The 13,464-nt window shown below is 39.5% G+C and overlaps 2 protein-coding genes across 3 annotated transcripts in view; one reads left to right on the top strand and one right to left on the bottom strand.

Annotated features, from left to right (window-relative positions):
• LOC308190706 (uncharacterized protein) overlaps positions 1-13,464 on the bottom strand; it is a gene marked incomplete at its 5' end in the record, with an annotated part of 341,409 nt that overhangs the window by 8,196 nt on the left and 319,749 nt on the right. The window lies entirely within an intron of this gene.
• PIGN (phosphatidylinositol glycan anchor biosynthesis class N) overlaps positions 1-13,464 on the top strand; it is a 111,315-nt gene that overhangs the window by 72,064 nt on the left and 25,787 nt on the right. For both annotated transcript variants that reach the window (XM_080579277.1, XM_080579276.1), the window contains exons 15-19: positions 1,452-1,588; positions 2,621-2,720; positions 2,840-2,932; positions 4,543-4,634; positions 8,087-8,198. In XM_080579277.1, coding sequence (XP_080435403.1) covers positions 1,452-1,588; positions 2,621-2,720; positions 2,840-2,932; positions 4,543-4,634; positions 8,087-8,198 — 534 coding nt within the window. The remainder of the gene's footprint in view (positions 1-1,451; positions 1,589-2,620; positions 2,721-2,839; positions 2,933-4,542; positions 4,635-8,086; positions 8,199-13,464) is intronic.

Below are 13,464 nucleotides of genomic sequence, written 5' to 3'. Positions count from 1 at the left end.
CTCGATGTGGAATAAAACGTTGATTGTGTGTGTTTACTCATTCGACAATAAATTCCATTGTGTGTATATCCTATCTATACATATTCATTTTGTGTACGTGTCAGCAAATGTAAAATTTAAAACTAATGGAACCAAATTGCATTAGGTCAGCTTTCTGTATGACTTTCTTTTCCTTTAATGGCGTATCTTAGCAGAAATTGTATTTTAAAAATCATTTAGAACTTGCATTTGCTGTCAGCTTAGATCAGGGCAGTTTTATGTCAATTACGGCAGGGAGGAGAACAAAAACTGCTAACCCATCGATGTGGCCTGCTAATTGAGTGTCTTGTCTTCTCAGCATATCTAGCGTAGTCGTGTATCCTTTTAAATAACTCATTCAGAGAAACTGGCATTTCTGTTATAAAAGAAAACAGGTTTTTCAGTCATTACCTACCCATTGTGCTGAGGACTGCTCTGCTACTAAAGCTGCCTTCACAACCTCAAGTTGCAATACCAAAAGATAAAATTGTTCATTTAAAACTTGCATGTAATCTTCCTCTACCTGAATGTTCCTAAAGAAGGAAAAGTAGTTCCATGACCAAGTAAAAGGTGGATGGATTGACTGTTTAATGCTCTTCTTTGTGCAAGTGAGAGACCGCTGCTAACTGCTGATTAGTCCCCATCAGCCTGCGCTGCTTCTTCAGCAGGTGCATCAGTCTTTGCACCAGGAAAAATTGGGTTGGCTCACAGGGCAGCTCCTGCACCACCATCCTTGCTTTCATCTCCACTTTGTTAGCAGCAAATTGAATTTGGGGCTGGCTTAGCTTAATGCCCAAAGGTGGAAACTGCGGGGGATCAGGAGCAACTTAGGGGAACTTAGCTGTGGAAGGCTAGTGGCAAACCTCCTTCGGTAGCTGCCACTAAATCCTGAAGAGCTGATCGCAGTAGGAGTTGATGTCTTGTATTTTAATTTGTTTCTCTTATAAATGCCTCAAGTAGGAGAAGGAAACGTGTGCTAATGGAATTTTCATTAAATGCTTTGACCGTAATGCTGTGAACTTGAACTCAAAAGGTTATGCTTTGAGTCTATTTTTAGAATCTAAATTTAAGAGTTGTTTTTTTCCAAGACTCTTCGTGCTCTGACTTCCACTGGACTTCAAGCATCTGTTGAACTTAAATAGTGTTGCACGCATTAGGCTTCCAGATTGTACAAGTGCACTTTACCTGTGCGGAGTTTACTGCAGGACCCTACGCAGAGCAATATTTAGAAGCAGATCTTCAAATCCTTCTGCAGCTTTTAATTGGGCTGGAAACAGCATCCAGAGTTGTATTCATAGACACGAGGCAGCTTGAGTGGCTGTTCTAACATAGCATTTGCTTTAGGGTGTAACTCACAAGTGGAAAATAGCTTGTAGTTTAAACCATTTCATTGCTGTTTTAGCGTTGTTTGTCTAACAATGTTTGTTTTTCAGGAATCTACAGTGCTCTTGTACAGTTTTACATTTGTTGGGATGATGATAACGTTTTTCCTGTTGATTCAAACGTGTCCTTGGACATACTACATATATTGTCTGTTGCCGGTACCTGTGTGGTATGCAGTTATGAGAGAGTGAGTAAAGAATATGTTTTACAAATTATGTTTTTTAAAACCAGGTTCATGTGTCCTTTTTGTTGATAATTAAATTATTTCTGTAAGTTTGGGAGAAAAATAGATACAACTGTAATTAAATTTGCTGAAATGTTTTCTGAGACATTCCAGAGTACTCTGGTTTATATTTCACTTGACATATAGAAAAGTTTCCAAACAGGCTAATGCAGCTGCCAGTTCTAGCAGATATCTTTTCTTTTAGCAAAAATAAATTCATGTTATTCCAAGATGAGATGTTTTCAGTACTTTGGAACAAACAGGTGCTAAAATCTTGACCAAAAATGGGTAAAATGGAGCGGGTTGTTCCTTTTCTTAAGTTATTCTGAAATGGTCTGATTCTGGAAGTGTTAGGTATGCTGAACTCCAGCTGCTTTTGGAGAAGATGTGCTAGTCATATTGAGGATTGTGCTCTGATACTGAAGTGAACTGGTCTTGTTTGGCTTTAACTTGACTAAATACCTCATGTCCAACAAGACTTCTTCCTTTCTGTTTTCTATTACTTCCATAATCTACTGGCAATTCTGTAGATACCAACTAGGTATTATTCAGGGAAAATGAGACCAACTGCAGTTAGATAATGAGCTGCCTCATAAAACACTGGAAGAGCTAACTGTTTTTTTTTCCCTCTAAAGCATGTGAATGTTTCATCAGTTATGATGGACATTAAACACAGCATAACCAAAGATGTTCATAAACTCAGAGTCAATTTGGATAAAAAGCAATCTGAAGCTTGTCCAAATACTCATGAAGATATGCCAGAAATGGGAGGGAAAAAACTGAAGGGTTTTATTGTAGGTTTTATATCAAATAAAACTGGGCAGAAGGAGCCTCAGGCCATCACCCAATCTTAATTTCTAGCTGCAGACAGGATCTGCAATACCTTGGTCATTTCTTGTGCTCTGACCCCTCACCCCTGCCCTTCAAAGCAGTAAAAATTTATATTATTTCTGTTGTGTTACAATAATGATTATTGTGTTCCATCATTTTGAACAGACTTCATGTTATTCAAAACCTCGCTGCAAATCTCTGGTCACTTCCAATCAGTCAGTCTCTAGGATTCATCTTGATTTCTATAGTGGGAATTGAAATACTAGTAAGTATCTTATTTGTATGTATCAACAGGGTATCTCATTGCTACCATTTCTCTCTGAGGAATTGTAGGTTTTATTAATGTGCTTGGTTTTCAATCTTACGTTGAATTTTCTTTATTAGGTTTTCAGCTTTTTCTACCGCTCTACACTCACTGTGGGTCTTCTTGTGTTTGCTGGCTGGCCAGTGATCACACAGCTGTGGGTTCAAGCAAAGGTACTGTATGGCTTTTCTTGCTTTACTTAGCAACAACAACAACAACAACATTTTAAATGACTGGCAGATGATTGCAACTTAGGATGTTGGGATTCATCTCTTTTGTAATGCTGCTTCTGATTCTTTTTCAGTTATGCTCTAACTCTGATCTTTGTCAGCAGCACGTAGCAAAGCAAGGGAATTTCATGTGATTTGGGTAGAATTCTCATATACAAGACAAGCAATAGGATTGGTTAAGAATCAGAACTGATTTGACAGACATTTTGACTGACAGCTGTCATGCATTCTAGTCTACAGTGATTTTAGGCAAGAACAGTTGTAATCTCTCTAGGTTACAACTTGACAGAATTCTGTTTTTTTTCCTGGAGTCCAGTATCCTGGCTGTCACTGTCATGTATCATGCTTCTGTTCTCATTCCAGGATAGCTATGAGCTAGCTATCAGTTTTCTGTTGTTAGTGACAAAAAGAATGGTTGGTTTAAAGTCATATGAAGTGCACATCATTTATCGAATTGTCGTAGTGACAAAAGCATTGACATACATGACTGGTGAAAATGCCACCATTTAAGAAATATATTTTTTAATTGAAAAAAAAAAAGAAATAACTGAAAAATGCTTGTCATGTCTTTATTGTCCGCAGTCAAATGGCGTGTATTGTTCCTCAGAGGCAGCTTCCTCTACTGCTTTTCACAGGAAAAAAACTCCTCTGCTTCAGTAGATAAGGATGTGAAGTGGCACAATCTTTAATATAAGAGACAGTTGTTCCATTAGTTTGTTGAAACTTCTCTTACCTTGCAGAATACCTAAAACCTAGAGGTCTGGGGTAGCATTAGCATTTTAATTGAAATAAAAATTTGTACCCAAATTGCTAAGTCTTGCTTTGCAAGAACTATTGTGATGTAGGCTTCTCTTCGCTTTCTTTTATTGTATCTCAGTAATCAAGTAACACGTCTTAAAATTGGGTGTACAAAGAAGACACTTTCTAGCCCTGAAAATATGTTTTCTGTGACTAGAATCTGACAAGAGCTTGAAAATTTTAAGTGATGTATCTCTTCCTGACTATTGAAAATAAAACACCTGAGAGTTTTCTTTTTCCTCACAGCAGAGAATTTAGGGAACTAGTTAGGTGATTATGGAAGGTAAATCAAATGACATTCAGATACAAAGACTGGAAAATGTTACCATATTGCTAGAGATTGGCGACTAGTTAGCTGCTGCAATCTTCTGATGAGATTACGGTTTTATTCCTTTCTTCCATAAGGTTACTCAGCAGCTTTCTGGTTACTGCAATGTGCATGAAGGCCACGCTTTGAGAAAGCGCTTTTAAGAATAAAAATTAAAGCTTAGCTTTAATTCTCATTGTCTTTGATGGGATTTTGACAGCTGTGTAAATGAGTTTCTTTTTTGGATTAAATCAAAGCTCTGTAATTCAAATGACCTTGTGGCCTTTTACAGTTAATCTTATTATTGATATATATGTGAGGTTTTTGTCTGTTGGGAGGTGCTTGTAGCTGTTGGTAGTTCACTGAATTTTTTGTTTTTTGTCTGTCCACGTGACGATTGTCTATCCATATGGCCTCCAAAAATCCCATTTGTTTTTGTTTCTTTTAGACAACAACATCGATCTGGACTGTTCTGTGTGCACTCCTGGCAGTATTTCCTTTAATGCCTGTTGTAGGAAGAGAACCGAACATTCCTCTGGTGTAAGAATCTTGTCTTGCTGTTTAAGAGTTTTATTTCCCTCTTTGATATTCAGAATTTAGACCAACTTGATATATGTGAGGAGTTGTGTTATTGAAAGCTGGCTGAGACAGATATTGAAATTCAGAATTTAAGTAATATGATTATAGAGACGTCGGTTAGTCACTAATGTCAATGAGAAGAGACTTTTAATTCTCTTGCAGTACTTCAAAGAATGCCAAATCCATTTGCTTTTTGCATTATTCTGTGATTTCTTGTGGAGGGAAACATTTTTCACAATACCAGAATTGGCAAATTGTACATGAAAATAAAGTCATTAAAGGAGGAGCTTCACTGGGGTACAGACATGGTAAATAGCAGTGACATGTGAATATGAATATTTATTCAAAAGCAGTTTACTTTGACAGCATCTTTCTGAATTTCTCCATCTAATTTTAAATACTTTGTCTTTGAATAACTTCCTGTAACTAATGAGTTATTCAGAGAAATAGAACAAATAGGATCACGAGAGCTCTCCTATTGTGTGCTACTCTTTCATCATAGAGGCATTCTCTTTTATCTGGATGCAGTCCAGTTAGTTGGCCTGAAGGAGTTAGGCTTGTGTTATCCTTGTAGTTACTGCAGAGAGACTTGGATTGACCTGGACTGCAGGGGCTCCTTCTGCTGTCTGACAGAACATACGGTGGCCCATGGGAGTCAGGGTGCCCGATCCTCAGTAAAATATGGGTTGAGGGCAGCAATATATGATTGCAGATAGAATAAAGAGCCCATATATTTTCAAAATTATTTACGTTCTGCCTCAATATTTTTCACTGTAATTTAAATCTATCCATCGAAAACCTTTGGTGCTTGGGCATATTAGAAATATTCAAGACAGATTAGTGATGGCTGTAGTACCACCTCTTGGCTGTATATACAGATCTGTATGTCTGCTGGTTGTGAGCTTTTTTATTCTTTATAACAGTTTAGCACAGTTTAGAAATCAAAATGGAATTAAATTACCTTCAAGTCTTCCTCCCTGACACTTCTTTACATTCACCTTACCCTGGCTGTTCATCTTCCTATTTATTTCTCTAATGAAACATTGTACCTCTAATATAGCTTGTACCTGTCTGAATCTTGTCAAGGGAGTTTTGAAATTGCAAGGCCTTGAAGCAGCAATTAAAAGTATATGTTTATGTGACACTTCATGATATTGAAGATAAGGAGATACTGGAAGAGAAGATACCACAGGATGAAATTAAAGTGCCAGTGAGAAATAGGTGCATTTATTAAATCTGTTCTTGAACACTGGCACTATAGGTCAGGCCAGCGCTTCTTCAGGACATTAATAAAACTTGCACAGTATGATCCTGACTAAACTCCTTCATAAAAAGGAAGCATACAAGAGGTGAATGCGGGGTTGCATGACCCAGGAGGAACGTAGACATGATTGACTCAGTGTGCAGGGTGGGTTAGGATGCCATACAGGAGCCAAAGGAAAACTAGGGAAAATGTGGACTCTGCTGTTCATTGGGACAGGGGACCTGGTGGCAAAGGACTTGGAACAGACTAAAGCCTTCCTTGCCTCTGTTGTTATTGGTAAGACTGACCTTAAGGATCCACAGCCTTCAGGCCCTTGAGACCTGCAGGAAAGTCTGGAGCAAGGACAACTTCCTCTTAGTGGAAGAGGATCAGGTTAGGGAACACTTTATTTGGAGGATCCAGGGAGCTACAGGCTGGTTAGTCTCGCATCAATCACTGGGAAAGGCAATGAAGCAACTAATCCTGGAAACAAACCGTTTCCAAACATATGACGGAAAAGAAGGTGATTGGGAGTGGTCAACATGAATTTACGAAGGGGAAATTGTGCTTGACCAACATGACAGCCTTCAAAGATGAGATGACTGGCTGACTGAACAAGAGGAGAGCAGTGGATACAGTTTATTTTGATTTTAGCAAGCCTTTTAGTATGGTCTTCCATAACATCCTCATACAAAAACTGATAACATACAGGCTAGGTCAGTGGACAGTGAGGCGGACTGAAAACTGGCTGAACTTTCAGGTTCAAAGGGTTGTAATCAGTGACACAAAGTCCAGGTGGAGGCCAATCAGTAGTGGTGTACACTAGGGCTTGGTACTGGAGTCAATTATGTTTTGATATCTACATTATTGACCTGTTTGATGGGATAAAATGTACCCTCAACAAGTTGGCAGGGGATATAAAACTGCGAGAAGTGGTTGATTCACCAGATGGATGTGCTGCCATTCAAAGGAAGCTCAGTAGGCTGGAGAAATGAGCAGACATGTCCCTTGTGAAGTTGAGGAAAGGGAAATGCAAAGTCCTGCACCTGAAGAGTAACAACCGTATGCATCAGGCAGGCTGAGGGCTAACTGGGTTGACCATGAGCTCTCACTGTGCTCCTTGCAGCAAAGAAGGCCAGTGGTGCCCTGGGCTACTTTAGGGCGAGCATTGCCACCAGGTCAGGGATGGTGATTATTGTTCTCTGCCCAGTCCTGGTGAAACACATCTGGATTGCAGAGCCAGTGCTGGAACATCTGTCATATGAGGAGAGATTGGTAGCTGAAACCAGGTATCCTGGAGAAGACTCAGGAGGGTCTTATCCAAGTATGTGTATACTTGAATGGGGGAGAAGAGTAAAGATGACAGATTCAGATTCTTCTCAGTGGTATTCAGTGAAAAGACAAGAAATGGGCACAAATCCAGGTACACAAAATTCCATTTAAACATAAGAAACTTTTTTTTTTTTTTACACTGATTAAAATGGTCAAAGACTGGATCAGGTTGCCCAGACAGGTTGTAGAGGTTTTGTTGTTGGAATTATTCAACACTCAAGTGGACATTGCCCTTAGCAGCCTGTGGAAATTGGCACTGCTTTGAGTAGGGAGTTAGACTAAGTTGCTCTCCAGAGGTGCCTTCCAATCTTCATTCTGTAAGTGAATAGCCTGCAGTTGTGTTACTGTTCTGGCTAGATCATTACCAGAAAATTACTATTGTAATGCAATTAAGCAGACCGATTTTATTGAATATGAGCTATTTGTACTTTTTTTGTTATGCCTGAGACAACACAATGAGTGGAGAAGTCACAAACGGGCATTTTGGTCAGTAGCCTCTACATGGCGATGCCAAAAGACAAATGGTGGTAACTGAAAAACTAAAAATGATGGGTAACAAAGCAGGTATGTGGCCAAAATGGTGATTTTTGTCACTACCCAAAAAGACTGTAAGTCTGTATTTGTGGACGATAAGCTTGTGGAAAAAAAAAAAAAAAAAAAAGTACATGACTCTGAATTTTGTTTTTCCAAAGCTGGATGTTAAAATTCCTTTAATGTATTCTGTCTTGATACTGTAACAAGTTATTTTATCTTAGTGAAGAACACGTCTATGAAAAAGTTCTGATTTGTTAATTTTGGTGCAATTTCTGAGGATTTTATTGTTCTTTTGTTTTTATAGAATAGCAGCTGGTTTGCTGACTCTTTTGATCTCTGGCTTCTCCTTGGCGTCTTCCTGTAAAAGTGAAAATAAGTACAGAAATAATGAAGATATGAAAGTACATTTTTATCAGGTCAGTTGCTACTTTACAGTAATTCTCAATGTTAATGTTTCTATGTGCAATTTTTTTTTTTACTTTAAGAACCTTTTCCTACCAAAGCCACAATTTTCAAAAAGAAATTGGTTGTTGCTGAGTTTTCTCCTTAACTGCTGTCTTCGAGAGGACTGTATGCTCATGGTAATACACATTTTTAAATCTCATAATGTGTTCCCAAAAGCTCTTCCTTTATGTGCATTGGTACCTAAATGTGCATGCACATTGTGATGCTCTGCTCCAAGAATTTGATGCTCTGCTCCTGCCTTCAGTCTGTGTATTTAATTCCCACTGACCTTTGCAGGACTGTCCATGCACACTAAGGACAAGCTTGTTGGTTCAGGGGTTTATTTCCAGTTTCTGGGTGGCTGTTTGAAAAACAACTGCGAGACTGATACTGAGCTGCTTTTCTGTTCATTAAATCTTCTTTCAGATGAAAGATGAGATTTTTCTTCGCAGCTTCATAAAATAGGTAGATCTTTTCATACTTGGTGCTAATTAAGTTCTAGAGAGCTTTTAAGATTTTAATAATACTTTGCATGTCTGCAGTCCTCAATTTTTAAAAAAACTTGTTACAAGATAATGGTTTTATTTTAGGACTAACGGTGTTTCTTGAAAGCTTTATTGGTTATGACTTGTATGCTGGAATTTCCTCTTGAGCTAAGCAATGCATTCGTTATATTTTCTTTTTAGGTATGGAGCTCAAATTGTTTAAGAGGAGGTGGGGAAAGAATACTGAAGTCTTAAAATGCCTTTACCTGAGCATGCGTGTACTTATGATGTGGTGGTGGTTTCTCTTAACTTTTTCAGCTTAACGTAGGAAAGGAAGTATTGGTTCCCATCTTAAACATTTAAGGCAGACATTTCTCGTATATAATCAGCCATGGATTTCTCACTGGAAAGCTCAGAAACAACTTATATTGGGGGAGTGGGAGTGCTCTTAGGTGGGCCAAGGTCAGCCCGCCACACAACTGTGACAGCATCTCAGCAGTGTAACTTTGTGGAGAAACTCACAAACGAGGAGGAGGATGAAATAGATCAGTAGTCAAAGAGTAATGCCAGATGCTTCTTGAGCCAGCTTCAGAGATTCAGGAAATCCTGTGAGCCCTGCGATACTTAATTAGATGAAAAGGGTCTGCCTGCTTGTTCAGGGAGAAACATCTTCCTTTTAGTCCCAAGCTGTAAGAAGATCATAAAGCTCCTCAATTTGCTCCCTAATCAGGGGATATTTTTACAATAATGACATGTCATTACTGTTATCTATTAGGTTTTTATTTCAATAGCTTTCTTAGGAGTGACAAATCTGGGATCCATCATTCACTCTCTGGGTGAGGAAAGGATTGGGAAGGAAGAACATTTAGACTCAGAGGGGGAAAAGAACATTACAGAGCCGTTACATATGTTCCTCGGTTAAGAGCTTGTTTTGCGGTTAAAATTTATTTGGTTGCTCTGAAATGTACAGGAATGCTAAAGGAAAACGTCTGTCAGAACACTGGTGTCATTTCTAGACACTGGAATTCCCTTGTTCTCCCTTTACTTTTTCTTTTGAGTTGGAGTTTTCAGAGGGGCTGGGGTGGGAGGAGTCAAAAATGCTGATCTGGAGCATTTTGAGCTGTCGAGTTCAAGACACAACTCCTGGGCAGTTTTAAGGGTGAGATGCATCTTCTCATCAGACAAGGCCTATTTTATAAAGGCAGCGGTCAGGTTACTGATGCTCCTACACATAAGCACACACAATCAGGTTCTTGCTTTGCATCTGAGAAAGGATTTCTTGAGAACAGTTCCTGCAGCTCCCCCACCTGTGCTGTTTGGAAGCTGTCACTGGAAGTAATGCTTTCCTCTGATATGTGTTACTACTTAGGAGAAAAAGAGTGGTTGCTTGATGATTCTTATTCTTCATTTTGGTGAATGAAAGGATAGATTCATTTGCTATGGTTCGTTCTTCTTGGTGTGCTCCTTTCCTGTCAAGTGTTGATTGAAGTAGAAGGAAAAATATAGTGTCCCTCATGAGCAGTCTTTAAGTTATGCCTTGGGATTCCCTTAGCAACTTCGCCAACCTGTCTTTATAGGTTCAGCTCTGACCAAAAGCCTTTGAACTACCCAAGAGAGAAGGAATAACTGGAGGTTCTAGCTTTACTACTTCTTTCAGCAAAAAAAACCCTGCTGATCTGGCCTAACTTCGCTTACCAGGATCCCTTGACTCCTCTTTTTTCAATCCCTTTCTTCCTTGTTCTGGTACTGTCTGCATGCAAGACCCCTCTTTTGAATCTTTCATTTCAAATTTTCAATCGCTCATCTCAAATTTTTGCATCTGTTCATTTAGGATGAGATGCATTTTCATACAAGAAAGCGGATAATATTTCCTAAAGACTCAAGTAGTTCTTTCCATTTGCCCGAGTTGTTCGCCACAAGTTATTTTGGAATTGCATCTCAATAAAGATGCTTCCCTTTTCAGTTTTCTTCCTATGTCAGAGAAAGAAAGGGGTTCAGCATTGCTTAGGCTTTTTTTGTTGTGCTTATTTTTTTTTTCTTCAGCAGACAGCTTTCTTCTTTCTTGTCCAAGGGAGCTTCCTTTTCCATCTGAGAATTAGCCTGTAGTGAAGATGCCATGTCTGGTAAGGAACAAAGCTTGTTCCATTACGTTAATTGTTCCCCCTTTTGGCAAAAAGAGACCCACAGAGGAGACAAAACTAAAAATAATAATAATAATTTTTTTAAATGGCAGCTTGTATGTAGCCATCCCCAGAGATGATAAATATCTCGGGTCCAGTCCTGAGCTGTATATTTTTTTCTTGGTTTCTCCATGCATGGAACAGAGTATATTTCCTGGCAAATGAGTATGAACTACCTACCTGTATGGATCTGAGAGCCCATTTACAGGCTACGCATTCGTTTACTGGCTTTTGTAGGTATTCATCGTGGATTTCCAACACTGGTCTTAGCCTTAAAGAAACAAAAAAAGACAGACAACCAAACATTGTGATCAAAAAGATTTGTCAACTGAAGTGTTATAAATAAAAGTAAAAATACAGGATTAATTAATTATATGTACATTTACAGTTGTAACAGAATCTTCAGTTTTGTTCAGACCTAGTTTTGTAGTTTTGATATATGTCACTGTCTGCTTGAGGCAGAAGGATACTAATTACTTCCCTATTGTTTCTGAAAATTGTGAAGAGTTTCTTAGGTTTTCTTTTGATATCATTAATGCGGGAATAACACTTTTTCCCGAATTTGGTTTCCTGTGGCAAGGAGAGCGTTGGTTTCTGGTTAATGCCACTTCTGTCTTTTAGAAGGCTTCGGGAGTGCTTAAAAATGAGTTAGTTATAATCCTTCAGCTAGACTGCTGCAGTGCTTACTGTACGACTTCATTTTTTTGGCTGGAGTGAATGTCGGTTTAGCTCTTTGCCAGCAGTTTCATAGCTGAGGTCCAGTTCTGGTTGTACCAAAATCACTGCTGTTCCCACTGGCTGATAAGGCTGGGCCAAGCTGTTATTCCTATGAGACCTGAGCTTCCTGTGGGTCCAGGGTGGGCAGTTGATTGGTTTTCTTCTTTCAATTACTTAAAACCCCAGTAGGAATCCATGTCATATCTATGGAGTTAGGGGACAGGAGGGTATTTTCAGCCAGCCTTGTATGCAGTCCAGCAGATGATGCTGGTTCTTGGACCATCCTCTCTGTGGGCTGTTGTCACATGTGGTGCTCAGGAAAGTTGCTGGCAAGGACATGCAGGGACTGCAGATGTCACTTTTGGTTTCCTCTTTCTGGCTGAGACCCGCAGATGACCATTTCTCAGAGGCCAGCTCTCAGGCTGTTCAAGAAGAATCTCTGAACTAAAAGGAGGTGTGCAGGGGGAAGGAAGACAGGTTCTTAGCTGGAGACCTCTCTTTACATCTCCAAGTTGCTTCTGTGTTGTTCCACAGTCCTGGAGATGTCAATGAAAGCTGGGAGCACTTTGAACATCAGCTAAACTGTGAACACAAATCTCAGAAGCAGACGCTGAGCACCACCCCAGGTCTAGCATAGATCTAGCAGCAGTAAATGGGGTTTTACTGATGTGCCCAGATCATCACTAATCTTACAAGGCACAAGCTATATTATGCGTGATGACTCAAAGTGACTTCACCAGTGACTAGGAGGTAGCAGGGGGGATTACCAGAGCTCATGACACTCAAAGAAGTTGAAAAGATATGTCAAAGGGGAGAGGGGATCTGGCCTTGATGCAGTGAAAAGATCCCAAATAAACATCAGAGGTCTAAATGGGCCAATTATCTGAGCTTTTGAAGGCATAATGGTTTGACCTAGTTTGGTCACATAGAAATACAAGTTACATTTTCATGTGCTCTGAAATTAAGCAGAACCAGCAGATACTGAGCACCTCTGAAACTGGGCCAAGAAAGGGTGCTGACTGCCAAATATATCCTCTGGGCAGGTACCGCTAAATGTCAGGATGGGAAGTGGCAGCTATTCCTATGGTAAAAAGTTAAGGCTGGGAACACTGTTTAGTTGCTTTGCCTTAAAAAAAAAACACAACAGCAATTAGATCTTGCAATGCTATTTTAAAGCACGTTTGCAAAGTGCCGTGTATGCTTGATTTGCCTTTAGTGGAACTGTGGAGTTGTGAACAAATAGCAGTAATTAAAAACTTGGCTCAAACATTTTCTTGAATAATTGTCTGCTTTCAAAAATAACTGACTCATGGGGTAATGTCCCTAAGGGTGTGCTTTATGTTGTTTTTTTTTTGGGGGGGTGCTCCTACCAGATGACTGATTGGCGCCTCCTGAATTAGTCCAAAACAAAAACCCTTTCCATCTTCTGTGTTTTTCCAGAGCAGAGGCAAGTGTGCTGCCCCTGCAAAGCTCTTAACTATCCTTTCCCTTCCCCCTGGGCCTGGTCCTGCAGCAGAGCCAGAAGTTCTGCTGGTTCTTCATGGCTGCCATGCAAGGACAAATGCTCTTCTGCCTATTTGTTCTGTGTTTGGTTGGTTCTTTTTTTCACATTTGCACTTATTTTAAGAAAAATATAGGGGGAGGAGGATGTGGGAAGGTGATAAATGGGGTTAGCTTATAAAAAGGGAATTCCATGTTGAGCTTTGATTCGTTGGAGGATTCTCACAGTATCTAGCAAATACGAAACATATATACCTACGAGTGTGTAAAATATGCGAGGAAATCAGAAGAGGCATTGTTACTTGATGACTTTACAAGATATATAAGGTGTTGGCAAAAAATTGGGGGCATATATT

The sequence above is a fragment of the Anser brachyrhynchus genome (assembly GCF_964034855.1).
Source record: "Anser brachyrhynchus genome assembly, chromosome: 2".
Classification (NCBI taxonomy): domain Eukaryota; kingdom Metazoa; phylum Chordata; class Aves; order Anseriformes; family Anatidae; genus Anser; species Anser brachyrhynchus.
This window is presented reverse-complemented; position numbering and strand designations above follow the sequence as displayed.